General features: G+C 36.9%; 1 protein-coding gene across 2 annotated transcripts in view; it reads right to left on the reverse strand.

Annotated features, from left to right (window-relative positions):
* The window catches only part of Mctp2 (multiple C2 and transmembrane domain containing 2), a 226,109-nt gene that overhangs the window by 123,871 nt on the left and 85,104 nt on the right, over positions 1 to 17,134 (reverse strand). For both annotated transcript variants that reach the window (XM_063249970.1, XM_063249971.1), the window contains exons 5-8: positions 12,678 to 12,820; positions 11,859 to 11,935; positions 11,225 to 11,336; positions 7,450 to 7,485 (exon numbers count right to left, since the gene is read on the reverse strand). In XM_063249970.1, coding sequence (XP_063106040.1) covers positions 7,450 to 7,485; positions 11,225 to 11,336; positions 11,859 to 11,935; positions 12,678 to 12,820 — 368 coding nt within the window. The remainder of the gene's footprint in view (positions 1 to 7,449; positions 7,486 to 11,224; positions 11,337 to 11,858; positions 11,936 to 12,677; positions 12,821 to 17,134) is intronic.

Consider the following 17,134-nt stretch of genomic DNA (forward strand, 5'->3'; position numbering starts at 1 on the left):
GATGTGTGCTCTTGCGAAGCCATCTAGCAAATTTGTTTTTGTACTTCAAACACTCCTTTCCTCTGCACAATAAATCCACTCTTCTGCACTCCCTCAGTAAGCTGAATGGCTCAGGTTTTTGTGTCCGTGCCTCCACCTATAAGTGAAACTTGACATCTTAATGCAGCCTGGAATGTGACAAGGGAGAAGGAAATGACCCATCAAAGGGGCAAGCCAACCCCCTGAACTGAAACAAACACCAGGAGATAGAGTAAAGTTTCTGGGTCCTGACCCTAATTCCTCAGCAGACATAGCTGATAAAATATAGTACAACCGGGTTTTGTTATTTTCCTCCTTCCTCCCCAAGGATCAGAACCTTTTACTGTTTCCTTGTTGATTCATTCATCTGCCCTGTCTTCCTCCTCGGTCCCCACCCAGTTAGATCCATATGCATTGTCCTACCACAGAAAAAGTGATTTCCACAGAAAGCAAGTTTGTTAGTTATGAATAGTGGAAAGTGACTATTGTATTCAGGTCATAAGCATGCTGATTTTTATAAAAATGAAATAATCCCTGAAAATATGCTTTCATTTCTGGGTCATGATGTTCACATATCCAAAGTAGGATGGAAAGAAAGGGAGGGAAATGAAAATTACATTCTACTGAGCTGCTTCTACTCGCTCCAAGAAGGTGGGAGAAGTGCACTTTCGAATCCTTAGACATTTTAGATCCATAGTGGACTGTCCATGCAGTGCAGGCACGGTCATCCTGGTACATAGAAATGGACTACAGCTCGATGGCATGCGCTATTTTAGAATTTGTACCAAAAGGCATGCTGGGAAAATGGTGATGTGGATTCTAATAAGGCATCTCCTGGAGGAGTTGTCATGGAAACCAAGGGATGATGCTGACATCAGCTTAGTGCTTCCTGTCTGTCTTTGACCAGAAGGAATGGGGCAAGGAAGTTAAGAGAAAAGAAGGGTTTTGAAGGAGGACAGGGAATAAGAACTCGGGATACAGCCTGAAGCCAACAATGGTGAGGTCACACTCAGCCATTAAGCTCCAGAACTAAGTGTGCTGAGTAACACCACAGAGCCATAAGCAAATTACTGCTTTGCACACAACACTCCCCTGCCAACCAAACAGGGTGGGCAATGAGAAATAAGAGTGACAGGGATCATCAGGCACCATAAGGTGCCAAGTGCTCTCTGGGCACTTGATATATCCTTTCAGTGACAGAAGAACAAGAACCTCAGTGTTCCTACGAGGCTAGCGCACCCTATTTCAACTCTCATTAAGTATTTTTCCCAAGTCCTTGTGACACAATTGGGAGTTGATAAAAATATAGGCACACACATTAAAAAACATTTATTGACTTCGTAAGAAAAAAAATGAATAGTAAAATAAAATTCCAGGTACGTTGACCACTGCTTTGAAAGCTAAGGAAAAGCATTCCATCTATAAAAGATTTCATTGAAATATTCCTTTCAAGCCTTTGCAACATGTAAAGCTACTGCTTTGTGTCAACAGCTTTTATAGGAGGACAAGACAAGATCCACACATCCAGCCCAGGCTCCCCTGGCGAGGTCCTTCTCAGCAGCTTTTCTGCATCATCTGAAGGGGATCCTGTAGGCATAAATTCCCCAGAACTACACCAAATTCTTTGCAGAAGGATAAAAAGAAAACCTTTTAAATTTTTCACATGTATGTGTACATGGGGGATAAGATTTATATTTGTAGATGAAAACTTGATCACCATTTCAAGATATGAATAATCTAGTCATACTCAGCTATAAAAGCTATGTATTAAGCTGAATATTTGTAAATTATAAGGGAATATCATCATTCAGGTTTTCTCCTTAAAAAAGTAGATTAAGAAAATATTAAAGAATAGATAAGGACTGTGAATATCTAGTGATTCTCAGAGCACAGGAATAGGAAAATATTTCTAACCCACTTCTTACTATTAAAAAATGAAGGGAATAATGAAAGCTATGTGATTTGCCAAGGTTATATTTTTGCCCTGACTTCTATGAAACACAGATTCTATGCTCATAGGCAGTGCTGTTTGCTATCTAACATTTCTGGGTTTTTGTGTCACCCTGCTGGCCTTTACATCTCAGTGTCTGTCTCTCTCCTTCACTTAACGGACTACAAAAGCACTCATGTCCCAAAGAGAAGAGAAACCATGGGCGGTTGGCTCCCCATCAGGTTACAGGAAGCACAGGGCTGGCACCTGAGCCCAAGTGGATCCTTATATTTTTTACCCTGGTGATCACCTCGTCATATCCTGACCCCAGCCCGAATCCCTACAGCAGCCACAGGTCCTGACCCACAAGGCTAGCCCTTACTTCTCGGTCTCTAACTTTGATTCCTACCCTTCTCAGCACCCCACCACATTCTTTAGTTCACGTCCATGGTTCTCAAACATAAATGCACTTCAGAACTACGCGAAAGGCAAAAGACTCTGGGGTCTCACTACCAGGGTGTTTATTTTTCTTCTTTTATTTTGTAGTACTTAGAACTGAATCCAGTGCCTCCACATGGAGCTATGTCTTCAGAATCCCCCGACCTAATTTTTAATTTTTATTTTTATTTATGTATTTATTTTGAGACAGGGTCTTGTTATATCACTAAGTTTCACTGGTCTGGGCTTGAATTTGCAATGTTCTCATGCACCATCACACTAAACATTATTTTTTTTAATTTTGAGATAGGGTTTTGCTAAGTCAGAAAGTTCCCTTAGCTAAGCTCAAAGTTTTGATCCTCTTGCCTCAGCCTTCCACAGTGTTGGGATTACAGATATATACCACTATGCCTGGCTGTTTGAGTTTTTGACTCAAGAAGTCTAAAAAGCGAGTAAGTCTCATTTCTAGTAATTTGCAGCTGTGGCTGGTCCCATGGACACAGTTTGCAAACCAATTGGAGTCCTACAGCAATTTGTTCCATATTACTTACAATACCATGGCTCCTTTCGCTTTCTTTTCCTTCTTATTTGGTATTAGTCCTTCCAATCTTCCCCAAATGCTTTTCTATGCCCAACGTTACCTCACCAACTCACCTACAAAGCAAGACAAGGGTCTCCCCGCACCTCTGAATACCCTAGAACTCTATTTCCCAAGTATCCCCTCTGCTTATTCATTCTATGCCTCTGCTTTACCTTTGTAGTCAAGGACAGTATTCACACCATACAGCAAGACGTTATGCTCAACCAGAGGTCATGGGCAGGACTGTGTGGTTCTTATCCATCTAATTCACCAGATCTGCACTGTACAACTTCTGGGTCTTTCTCAGAGGCAAAATGACTTTGAAAGTGAAACATCTGGAATCTATTCAGGATATTGAAGTAGTCAAGAGAACTCAACTAAAGACACTCACAAAAGAGGACTCACATAACTGCTTTGGAAAATGGCAAGACTGATGGGAGGAGTGTGTTTGAAATGAGGAGAATACTTTGAGGGGAATTAACAACAATGTGTCTATTGCTATAATAAAATAGATTTAATTTAAATGTGCACTGTATTTTTCTATCATAGTACACATGCTACTGATTAAGCATACAATTCTCCAAGCCTTTGAATTTAAGCAAGAAAATAAACAGATAAACAGTGTTACTGTAGGTAGGCATTTGAGGTAAGAATAAATGAAAATGAAAAACAAACAAGGTTCCCTCTTCATGGGAACCTTGGGAACAATGTTCTCCCTCTATGTCCTCATATGGAACATACTTCCTCTTGCAAAGCAGTTTTTCCTATACTACTTCCTGGACCTACCCAGAAATAAGGCATGGACATTTCATTGGAGAAAGTACTGCTTTGAGAGAGGTATTTATCTGGAAATATGTGGTCAGATATTGATTCCTGCCTGACCTGTTCCTTTTCAAACTCAAATTACTTTACTAGACACAACAATCAGAGAACTCCCTTTTGGTTCTTATTTGGCTTCTGGCCATATATCAGCTCACTAAATATGATAGACAGACAGACAGGAAGATAGATAGACAGATGGATCGATAGGCACATGAACAGATGCATAGATGACAGACGGATGGACGACTAGATGGACAGTGGTACTAGGAGGGAGGGTGGGTGGGTGGATGGATGGATGGATGGATGATCGAACTTCCTTCTAATTTCTCTGACTATCCTCTTTCAATTTACGTTTTTTCACATGAAACTAGCCTGTGCCATGTCCTCTCACTGCATGAAGTCAGTTGGAAGCCAGATAATCTAGAGTCCTAGAAACTGTAGTGTGCTAAAGTCAGTCTCTGCAGTATGAGACAGGAACTAATTTTTTTAAAAAGTATATCAAGACAAATAGGCCAAACCTTGGCAACACTACTCAAGTAATTTCATAGACACACAAAAAGCTACACTAGTATAAGGCATGTCTACTATCTTGAATTCTGACATATAAATGAATAAAACAGCTGGTCAGAAGAGAAGAGGGGCTTTAATTTTCATGAAAATTAAAGCAAGCATTGCATAGAGATAGCACCCTTACAGATCCACATGCTGGCAGGAGTGTGTGCGTGTGTGTGTGTATGTGTGTACCTGTGTGTGTGTGTGTGTGTGTGTACGTGTGTGCATGCAAATTCCTGAATACAATCAGTAGCCTCTTAATTCCATTTTTATAACTGTTTTTCCCTTCCCCCATTAGACTGCTATAAGAATTAACTTCTGTTAATTTTCATTTCTCTAGCTGTTAGATAGATTAGAATAAAGACGTAAGGATTAGAAACAGACCAATAAAAGTAAATAAATAAATACATTTTTTTAAAAAAGAAACAAACCACTTCCCAGTAAAGATTATGGATGCAAATATATAAAGACAACTAGGTATTGATCCAGACTTTATGAAATCACATTCCCAATTCTCATTTAAATGCTTATTTTTAAAGGCTCTGGTTATAAGCCAAAAGTTCTAAAGGCAATCTCTATGTATTCACTATAATGAAATCTAGGGGAAATAGAAAATAGTTTAGAAGTAAGGCTATAAAATTCTGCCATTTGGGAATATTTAGGATGATGAAAAATTATAAACTTTAAGGAAAAAGAAATAATTTTGTACATTTAATTATTTTTCTTTTTCTTTTTCTTTTTTTTTTTTTTTTTTTTTTGTCTTTTTCTTTTTTATCAGTACCAGGGATCGAACTCAAGACCACACACCTGCAAGCAGGCACTTATGCCACTGAGCTAAACCCCCAGCCCCTAGAATTATTTTTATAAGAATCAGATTGAAGTAGAAAGTTAATGGTATTTTTAAGTAATATATTACATTGAAACTAATAAAATTTTGATACTTTTAAGTGTGCCAAATATAATATTAAGTATAACATAAAAAAACTAAAAGAGAAATATCTAGTTTAAAAATATCAAAAGATGAGGTGACCGGAGTATTTTAACTGCTTTTGCAGAGTGTTAATCAGAGTCTCTATGGAGATTTCATGTGATTTATTTTCCTAAACCAAATTAGAAGTTCTCTCATTTTTCTCTTTATAACTGCATACTCTCAGAAGCAAAAAAAGTAACACAATTATCAAAATTCGTCACCAAAATACCACTTGAAGGTAACAAATGAGACCAAGATAGTTATCAGTTGGTGAACATTACTAAACATATATAACATTGCTGAGTTCAGAATATGGAAGTCAAAATTCTAGATACTATGATGATTTGGGGATGGGGAGACAACAGTTTACTTTCGAGACACAATTCTGAATTTATATATATATATATATATATATATATATATATATATATATATATATATGGCACTAAATACTGCTCTCCAGATCCTCTGTTCCCTTCATATTTTTGATGTATTTATCCAAGCCATCAACATTTTTTCTACCCCTCTGGCTAGTCCTCCATAACCTCTCCTCTCCTCCCTAGACTCCAATATTCCCCAAGCTCACAATTTTTCTTTCTAGCCTTTATGTGCTTCCACAAACTGCCAGGACTCTTCCACAGACCGAAGCTCCCTAACTAAAGATGGTTATTGATGTACAGTACCAGGGTTTTAGTGCAGCAGCAGAATCAATAAACGAGAAAATACTGCTTTGTCAGGTTTCACCAAGGCATTCTGGGAAACTTTACTGCTCTAGGTGGTTACAGAAACTCTTAATATCAGAGAGCGAGGGGTGTGCTTGCTCCTCCTGTGGTGAGAGACGACGTTCTTCTACCCTCTAGTGACTGTTCAGGAATAAAGCAAAAGTTGGAGCCATTTTTTGAGACAGGATTGTAGTATTATTTATCATCTTCTAAATTCATGACTATGAAGAACCATCATCTCGGGCACCAAGTGAACCGATATGATAAAAATTACCTTTTCATAGTTATTTTAAGTGTTTAAAATGCAAAGCATTTATATACATGGTAGTAGGTATGTACTGGAACTTTGATTTCTTTGGGTTTTCCAAAAGCAAGAGATTTTAATCCCAACTCCTACCCCCTACACATACACATCACAAAATTTTTGAGCTGGAAGACTTGCCAGCTTGAAACTCATTTTACAGAAAAAAATAAGCAATTGAAGCACAGTGAGGAAAGAAATTGGCACAGGACATACATATACATGTATGTGCTAGCTTGTGCATACAGTACATGCTACACAGGGACGCCTCACACACCCTCTTGTCATATCTACACATAGCACACCATTCAGGAACCTAACTGATACACAGCCTGGAGGATTACATTATTTAATATAATTCTGTTGATTATTTCCCTTTTAAAATAACGTAGCTGCTACCTTAAGCTATAAAACTTTCTGGGTTTTATTTCTAGAATGACTTTCACATTTGGTCTCCTAAGTTGCAACTTGCTTATTTAATAATTTGGTAAATTATTAAAGTAAGAGAAAATTCTAACTTAGTATACCCATACTTTTACAAATTAGATACTTCTGTTTAATTGATTAAAAAGATGCTAACCATATAGAAAAACTCCAATGCTGTGTGAAGAAATCTTTAAGGAAATTCTAAGAAAAAAATAATAACAAATGATCATTTTTACAAGATAAAATAACAAATGACCATTTTTAGAAGATAAAAAAGACTTATTTATTCTCTTTAGTCTTTATATTGCCCATACAGTATTAATGATAGATTCCACCTAATGAAAAATAACTTCCTAAGGACTAAAGCTGACCATGCTACACTCTAAATAATCCAAGCTTAATGAGGTGTAAAATTCTAACATGAATGGTCTGTGTAAAATGTCACCACCCAAACACGTTAAGTTCAAACATCCAGTTACGCCCTTATTAAATGAAATTTTGAAGGCAAGTTGTTCCCTTATTTTTTTTTATTTTTTCCCTTATTTTTTATTTCCCTTATTTTTTATAGCAGTAAGAAGTAAAGACTGTCTATGAGTAAAGATTGGAAAACATCAATTATGTAAATATTTGTTTTCGCTACAAAGGTGAAGTTTTAGCCAAGTGATGTAAAGAAAAAACAAATGTATTTACCTTGCTGGCACTTAACCGCTTCCGATTTGACCAGCGCTATCCATTGTGTCCCATGAAGAGTAAAAATGGAAAAAGGAAAGAGAAATGTAATTGTTAAAAAAAAATCACAAAATTATATTGTGTGACATTGTAAAGATTATAGTCACATGATTGACACCCAAATTCTGAAGTTAGCAAATTTAAACAAGAAAATAGAAACTAAGAAAAATCACGTTTGTGGTTATTTTTTGAAGTATTTAGTATATAAAGGCAAGAACAGATGAATGATGTCTGATCCCTAGAAGTATAACCACTTTTCACAATTGTCTTAAGCTACTTAAATTTTACATTTAAGAAAGTAGAATGCCAATATTCTACCACTTGGAATATTTCGATAGTATTACAAACATATTAATCCCATTCATGATCAATGTCAATTCATGTTTAGGTTTCTATAGTTTAAGATAATTCCACTTACTTTCGTAGGTTAAATATTCAATATAAAATAAAGAATAGGAAAAAAAAATCTCAATTGTCAATACCCAGTTAAGAAAAGTAAGTTAATATCCCTCTGAAAAAAGAAGAAAAAAAAATTGTGAACATCAGGCAACTTCTCCTGGGTTCTCCTCTGGTCTCTCTTTTGTCAGGCAATGATTCTGAATTTCATCACAATTAAAATTCTCTCAGTAAAATCCTCTCATTACTCTTGTACTGTCCATTCCTTCAAAGGTTTACTCTGGCTAGCTAACCAGCTAACTAGTTGTTAAAACTATGTAAATTTGGGAGATTACAACTCAATTATGAACCCAGTTGAGCAGTCTACACTTAATATTATGTTTAACAAAAAAATATTTATGCAAATGACTTATCTACCTTGCCAAAATGTTTTCCCAATAGATTAGAAAAATAAGAGTAGTCTCCAGGGGATTTCCATTTATATTCCATTAGCAAGCAACCAGAACATTGGGACAGAAATTCTCTAAAAATATTCTTCAATGGTAATAGTTTTCCCCAGAGAAATGGTGAATTCAATATTTACCACACAATCCACAGTCACGAATACTATAGCCAGGATATTAAATTTTATTTGAGGTTTCCTCTTCACAGTGGCAAATATTTCCACCCAACACAATCAGTGAACCATCTTATAGGTGTATAGCATTGTTTGGGTCCTTTACTGTATACAGTAATAATTTGAGTTTTATAACAACATTAAAAGATAAATCAAGCAAATAAGAGTTTTCATGGAAAATGACTACTTCTGGTTGCTTATACAATGCTATGTACTACCCTCTATTGAATGGCTACACGCCGTATCAGGCACCACATTTCAGAATCTTAATTTTCATTTGACCGAATAAGGAAAACATCTCCCGATCCTCATTTCAGTCATGAGGAAACTGTAGCTCAGAGAGGTTTAAAAAAATCCTGTGAATTTGACCAGACCAGATGACGGATAGAACTGAGATTCAGACCCATAATTTTAATTACAATCTTTTTTTTTTTTTTCCAGGAAAAAAAATATACATGTTTGTCAGGTTTCTAGCCAGGGCCTTACACCCTGACTGCATCCTATATATATTCATAGAAATGAGAGGAAATTCAGAGAAATGCTGCACAGAAGAATTTTGTCAGTTGGTTCCATAGCAGCAAATACTACCTGCCTCGATGATTATGAAAACAAAAATGGGTACAAAACTGAGATTTCAAACTAAAATTTTCCCTTCAGGGTTTAAATTAAAATGGACGTTCATGAACAAATTATCCTGATCAAATAGTCTCTCTTCCCCAGGTCCCAAGCACTAGCCCTACTCCAGAATTTAATATAAAAATGCCTTTAAATGGTAACTTAAACTCTATAAAAAGAACAAATGCCTTTACACATCTATCATACCCAAAGGACTCATGATATGTGCTATAAATTGAATAACCACATATGGCCCAGAATAAATGACTCTTCAATTAATTATTCTTTGATCAAGTAAGTATATTAAAAAACTACCAATCTGAGCAAATGAGAGAAGGCACGGTTTTCTGTATAATTTCTTTATGCAAATATAAAACAAGGGCATTGTGTATTAGACTACTGCTAAACTAACAAGGAATTAAAAGGCACTCGAATAAACAGAAAAACTCTTCAATGCAGGAACTGGGGAATGAAATTTTAAAAGGATCAAACTGAATAAAACAAAAACTGTGAGTACTTACTGAACTTTGCAAAGATAGGAGAAATTTTACAAAAATAAACCCCTCTTTCCTGTAGTATCAAATGCTCTGCAGTTTGGAATAAGTTGAAATTAAAATGCTATTATTTTAAAACTTCAGATTTGGTGATCTGTAATTGTATTTTAAGGGCACCATCACGCTAAACAAAATCCAATATACTATCAAAAATTCACACAAGTACACATCTATTATCATGGGGAAAGCGTTCAACTTTCCAAATGCCACTTTAACACATAAGAAATTTTGAGGATACATTGGCTTATAATTGCTCAACCACATGGCAAATGATACGTATCTATAACACATATTATTTCAACCTGATATTCACCTCTGTGTTCACTGACGTTGACCCAGAGTTGTAGATGCAGTAGTAACACTCTCAAAACAAAGGGGAAATTAAACAACAGCCCTCCCTCACTATATGGGATAAGGAAGTACAAGTTTATTTTCCACAACTATTTAAGGCATTTTTATATCTAAAAATACTGATTAGACATCAATGAACAGCACCACTTTTTCTTAAAAAGTAATTGAATTCTATCCTGTTGTTTCCAAAAAGTAAATTCTTATAAGTAAGGATTTCAAATAAAAATAATATATTGTCAGTCCTCTGTCAGTTGAAATATTATAGTCCAGCATTTGTATTTCTTTGTTAGCTTCTGTGAATTTACTAGCAAATCATCATTATTTTCATGAGAAATAAGTTAGATTCATGATACCAAAATGAAGAATATTCTCCATGTCTGTCTTGCTTGAATTCAGGGAACATTATTAGAAGCTTAATTTATAAACGGTTTTCATATTTTCATATTAGATTTCATGCATGATAAGTTGTAACAGGTCTTATTCTTTCTCAACTAATTATTTCAGTTGGCTTTAAAAGTAAAACTTACTTTCAAGTAAGTTAAAGAATTATAATATATAATTGCTGAATATAAAATGAGATGATTGATAATAACATATGTACATAAGAACCACTTCATTCATATCTGGACAAAGTTTAATGCATTACTGATATTATGGCCATCTTTAGTTGGTAGTGTTTTAACTAGCAATTTTCATGTAAGAGACCAGATTACACTAAAATCTGTATCTTCCCCAAAGCACTCCTAACAGATAACTTAGCTAAAAATTTTAAAAAGAAATCACAATGCTTAAGAAAGATGTACACTTGATCACATTAATAATATACAACTCAATAATTAAATCCTGGGAACTTCTTTTCATAATCATACCTATCTCATCTGGGACCTAAAAATTACTAAAAAGAAACTTTAACACTTAAGGAATGTGCAGAGCAAATAATGTGTAATAAGCAAACCTTTCACAGCATATAAGTTTTAATAATAGCAATACTAACTATATCCCTAGCCAAAACAGAGAGAATTCCTCAACGGATTTTCTTTCTAGTGTTTCAAAAGAGAGGATGAGTATAATCACAGATGAGTAACCTCTAAGTCTATCAAATAATATTTCTTCCAAAAGAATGATTATATCATTAGTCTGCTACATTAGTATTCATAGGACAATCACAAGGAAGATTTAACAAAGAACAAACAGTAACACTTACATGTCTCTTGAAATCACCTTGTTTTACTACTAGGTTCAAATTTAACACAATCACACCCATGTCATCTTCTAAACTGTTTGGATCTTCCAATTTTAAAATGTGTTCAGTTGTTCTAAAAGAAAAAAAAAAAGCAGCAAATAATTTTAGCACTTAACAGTACTGCGTTGTCTAATGGTGCATGAGGGGTTTGTGGTAGAGGTCTCCCCTCTCCTGGTAAGGATTAGACCCAATGCTAAAAAGGCACCAAATATAGCAAAAATGAACCAAGCATATGCAGAGTGGAGAAACTGTTTGGTATTATTTATTTCAGCAGTCGCTTAACTCATCTGCCTCCTCTACCACCCAAATAAAATTTAAATATTTGTCTTACATTAGGTTAATGAACCTGGATATAAGCCAATAGAAGTGCAAAAGCCAATAATGTTTTAGAATACTTTATGAAAGAAAATCTCTGAATAATATATTTGGCTACTAAAGACCAAAAATCTTAAATATATTTAATCATAAAAATATGATAATGTACTCTTTCATTCATTCAGGTTTTCTTATTTGATCACAAGAGAAACCAATTAACAACATCTTGAGATCTTGCTAAAATTCATTAATAACAACTGAAAGGGTAAAAATACAATACCTGTTCAGCTCGAGATCATTCAGAATCACAAATGCAGAACCCATGAAATCAGATGTGGTTAAATCTCGATCATACACCTACAAGAAGTCCAGAAGACAAGACATTTATCAAATCATTATCAAAAACAAAAGATTTGGAAATTTGAAACCCATCTTTCAAACCTTATCATAATTTGTAGAGTTAAAGAAAAATGTAGCCAAGCCTATACAGAAAGCAAAATTTCAAAGTCACTTTGCATATTAGGAGATAAAACAATACAGAAAATATTTTTTAAGGCAGGACTCCCATGCATTAAAACACTATGCACGATGAACTGCTTTCTTTAGTTTAAATGGCCTCTCATTAAACTTTAGTATTTTTTCACGGTGAGCAGATCTGCCAATTAAATAGAAATTTGTTAAATATTCTACAGCAATCCCATTCGGTACTCAACTCATGCAGCTTTAACCCAGATGTTAGAGCAATTGAAGCTTACACCGGAAGCTTGAAGCTCTATTAAGTATAAAGTTACCCCTAATGAGAAAGGCGCTAGTATATGTCACCACTGCACTACTAGTAATAATTCTTTCACATTCAGTAAGTTTAAATACAGGCAGTGGAAGTACTTTCATTCTTATTTTTCTGCAGAGTATGTCGCATTGACATACAGTCTCAATTGTAATGAAGATTTTCTTCTCTACTGTTAATATTGATAACAGTCCTTGAAAACCATAAAAGAACTAATTGTGGCAAGTACACTTTTTAAGAGGGCATGAGAGAAATTGTGGAGAAAGAAATACTTGTAATAAAGAAGCAGATTTTAGAGCTATCTGTGATTACCTTCACACGTAGTTTTTGGTCAAGACTTTGTATTGGCAACACAACTATCTCATCCCAAACCGGGTTCAAGTTCTTATATATGACTTTACTTTTGTACAGCGTCTTCCCATTCAGCTTAAATTTCACATAGGGATCACTTGTGCCTTTAAAAGACAAAATAGGACAAGACAGAATTTTGAAATCTGCATACAAGCCTAAATTTCCGTTAAGTAAAGATTCCCAGCTCCAAGCAATCCACAGAGTCCAACCAAAACAAATGTCTCACTGTGCTGAGTTACAGGGCCCCAGGAGTGGAGAGAGAAATGTGAAAGAATTTGGGGACAGACGTTTAATTCCTTTTGCCTTCAGTGATAGACTATAAACGGGCTCCTCGAGCATTTTCTCTTTGGTTGCATTGTGGATATGTCACCTCTCTGCTACCCACAGAAATTCAAGAAATCACATCAGTGTCAGAAGTCCTGGGGAGAAGCCCACTCCTCCAAGGGACAGCAGGGTCTATGAAAAGAGAAAGAAACTATTTTGAGGCATTTAGCCAGATGGCTGATCCAACAGGACGATATACTTTAAAATATGATGATAATAAATAAATCCATCTCTAGAGCTCAAAAGATGGAGCAATGGGATCCCAGCTCAAACTGGGGGGCGTAGAGATTAAATCGACAGAGTCGCTGTCCTCTGTTGTCCTACACCTGCACAAAGGCTACGTACATTGTTTGGCTGGGCCAGCTGAACTCCACATCCACCAGGCCTTCAGCTGGCCTCAGCCCTGACACCAGTGACCTGCCGGGTTCCTCCTGGGGAGCTTTGAAACAGACGCCAAAGGGAATGAATAATGTCCCAGCAGAACTACGCTCGGAGATGCTTCTCCACTTTATTCAGATCCATTGAGACCCCTCCCCAGCCCCCAAAAGATCCCTCCAAACTAATGCATGAATTATGTATTAAGCCTTGTGGTATATGTGTGTTTGTGTGTGTGTGTGTGTGTGTGTGTGTGTGTGTGTGTGTGTGTGTTTGTGTGCCATCTAGCAGTGCTGGTGATATACTTGCTCATTAGTACATGGGAATGCTGCAAAAAACATCAAAAATAAATGAGCAATCTAAGAGGGGATAAATGAAGGCCACTTGATAACACTAGAAAAATAATTCAATGTTGGCGTGATGTTCTATTTAATTTTGAAACAGTTATCACTAAGTCACAAAGACTTTTGGTCTCTTTTGTTTACTTATCCATCATAAATGCCTCAAACAGCACCCAAAATAGGCCCTTGTAATGATCACTGAAATGAATATGCGATATTAAAGTCATCCCAGGAAGTGATTTTTTTAATTTTTAAATTAGCACGTGTTTTTAGTAATGGTTTTCATTGGGACAGTTTGCAGTATATACACAGCAATCGCTTCCATCAAGGAGAGTCAGGGCATGAATGTGTCTTCATTCTCTTGTTATTTCTCCTCACCTCTTCTCCTCACCCCTGCTCCATCTTCAGATCCACTTTCCACTTACAAAAGATCCACCTCCCTGATTCCTACTGTCTACCTTTTACCAAAAATCACTTAGGGTATCCTGCCACATTTACCAAATCCTTGATATCCATCAGTAATTACTCAGCTCATTTTTTTTTTCTAATTCTTTAGGTCTCTAGCTAGCTCCAGTATTAAAAACCTACTGAAAATGAATGCAATAGATTTCCTAATTATTTGAGCTGAAAGTAACATCACTACAGAGCAAGAGGGTGTACATTCTTTACAACACCTTCATGGATTCACAAAGGCACGATTTATGATAATTTAGAATCACGGTACTGCAAAGGTACCGATCTCACAGAAAAATATTAAATAAATTAAAGATGGACATAAATCCGTATGCAATCCTCACATTGAAATTTGGCAACATAGGAACAGAAGCCCAACACTAGTGGCACAGACACACACATCCCATGTCAAGCAGCAGCTCTGGAGAGGACAGTAAAAGTGAATGCATTCACAGGCATCTAGTGAATTTTCAATAGCAAGCTAGCATGTGCCCACCCACCTCCCCTTACCAGGACGAGAGAGAACACCTCTGGCTAGCCAGACTTTAACAACTGTTCTGACTATATATATATATATATATATATATATATATATATATATATGGAAAGCTATAATAAAAAGAGGCCTTTAATTAAATGAAATTGCCACTCTGGGATCAGGTCTTCATGCCTGTCAGCGTACTCTCAAAATAAATATCTCAAAACTCGGCCTCGGTGGTGTCACTTTCTCACAGGCAAGGCATACTGGGTAATCCCCAGGCATCTTGACAGCTACATAATGTTCAAACTGTTTCACGGGTGAATGGCGGCAGTGGTGTGAAAGAAAATATTAATGTCTGGAATTAATAGGGAAAAAGGACCGGGGTTTACAAAGCCAAACAAGGAAAAGAGGGTGTCAAGTTAGTGTTGTGTTAATTGTTAGGGAAAATTTGAGAAAGGGAGGGAACACATTGTGATTCTCTGTCTGTGCCTAAGTGCCTGTCAAGGAGGTGACATCTCAACTAGGCAGGTTCTGAAAGGGGCTCTGCTGCTCAGGAAAGCAATGCCACGACTATTCAAATGATGAGCTGACACCTGAATGGCTGGACTTTAACCTTGCGGGCTGAGAGTTTTGCACACAATGAGGCTCTTGTGGCAAGGAGTAAAGGATAAGGAATCCAGGAGCTCGGACACAGGGTCTCAACCCTAGGAATGCCCAGTTCTGCCATGAGGACCTGCAGGAATCACGAAACCTCCAGCCTGAGAATCAAGGTGTTAAAACCCACAGCCTGCGTATCTTGCCCCTCTAACCACACTATGGCCTTCCGGGTTCATAGTCCTACACCACAGATTCAACCAACCACAGCAGGAAAAAAATGCATAAATGTCCTGTACTGAACACTTACAAACCTTTTTCCTTGTCATTATTGTGAAGATGATACTGTATAATGGTTATTTATATGCACTTACACTGGGTTAGATGTTATGAATAATCTAAAGATGATTTAAACTATGTAAGAGGATGTAGGGGGTTCCACACTTGCATATCAGTGAAGTGAACTGGTACCTGAACCAGTCCCCTGAAGGTATTTATGGATGAATGGATGTGCCCACAGGGACTAAAAGACAGTCACAGGTGCTTTGAATTCCTGCCTCAACAACCATGCACGGCAGTCTTGTTACTGCTCATGCCCTGGGCAGGATGGAAGCCATATCTCCCTTGACACCGCACCTGTCAGCACACTAACACACCATGACCAACTCCTGGTCACTTTCAACCCTTGCTCTGTGCTAGGCACTCTAGGATCATCGCCAAAGTGTTCCAATCCCAGACCGGCATCTTCTACATCTGCTGGCAGCAGGCATCCCATAATCCAGCACTAGGTCACAGAGGAAAATGTCCCAACAGATTTGAACGAGGTAGGGATTTTTGATGGTTTACACTTGGAAAAAATTAAATCTGAGCTTTGCTGTCAGTGGGGACTGAAATAAAAGACTGGAGTCCAAAGGATTCAAGACCAGCCCTGTTCAGCTTAGTGAGGTCATCTCAAAAATAAATAAATAAAATTTTTAAAAGGTTGAGATGTAGTTCAGGAAGAAGGCCCTGGGTTCAATCAATCCCCAATTCCAAAAAAAAAAAAATCCTGGAGGGGCCCCCTCTGGACTAAGGTTGTGCCCAACCTCAAGGTCACACCAGCAGGTGGCGCTGGTACTAAGAGGGAGGGGCCAGGAAATGGGGTTTCCAGAAACTGGGGGACAAAACGTGACGTCTAACAGGCAGGTTTTCATCCGGGCTGAACTCCCCTAAAATAATGCAATCAGATTTATTACTCTGTAAGAAATGTGTTTTATTTCCTGTTCCCTGCTTTCTTCTTTTTAAACAAAAGTTAATATACGCCCACAATTCCGAAAGGTACAAAATAAAAAGTGCAGTCTGTCCCCTCTTACTGTTCCCGAAGTCCCAGGTGCCTAGTTTAGTACTCAGCATAAACAGTTTATTGGGTGTTTTATGAGGAAAACAATATCAGACTCATATTGCATGGATTCAACGTTCTTATAGATAAAGGTCACTGAAACTCTACACCAGTGATGTAGACCTACTCTTTCCTTTTAGATAAAATTGTCATTGTGTGGAGCCAATTTATTTAGCTAGTTATTAATTATTTGACTAATACAGTCATGTAAGAAGCACCCTTACATAAGTACCTTGGAGTTCATAAGCAGTTGCGTTCAGGTGAAATTTTCAACATGGGCACTGTTGTCCGAATGAATATGTGTCTTCTCCTCAGTGCTGAGTGGCGTTTGTCATACTGTTTTCCAGTGTTTATCAAAGTTATCCTCCCCTCAAAAGTACCCAGCTACATGTTTTTCACATGCCCACAAATGTGGATATTATGAACATTTATTTTAGACCACGATGGGTCTCTACCTTAATTTCTTCTACAT

This window comes from Cavia porcellus, unplaced genomic scaffold, assembly GCF_034190915.1.
Source record: "Cavia porcellus strain 051 isolate PalLab524CR breed Dunkin Hartley unplaced genomic scaffold, mCavPor4.1 scaffold_6, whole genome shotgun sequence".
Taxonomy (NCBI): Eukaryota; Metazoa; Chordata; class Mammalia; order Rodentia; family Caviidae; genus Cavia; species Cavia porcellus.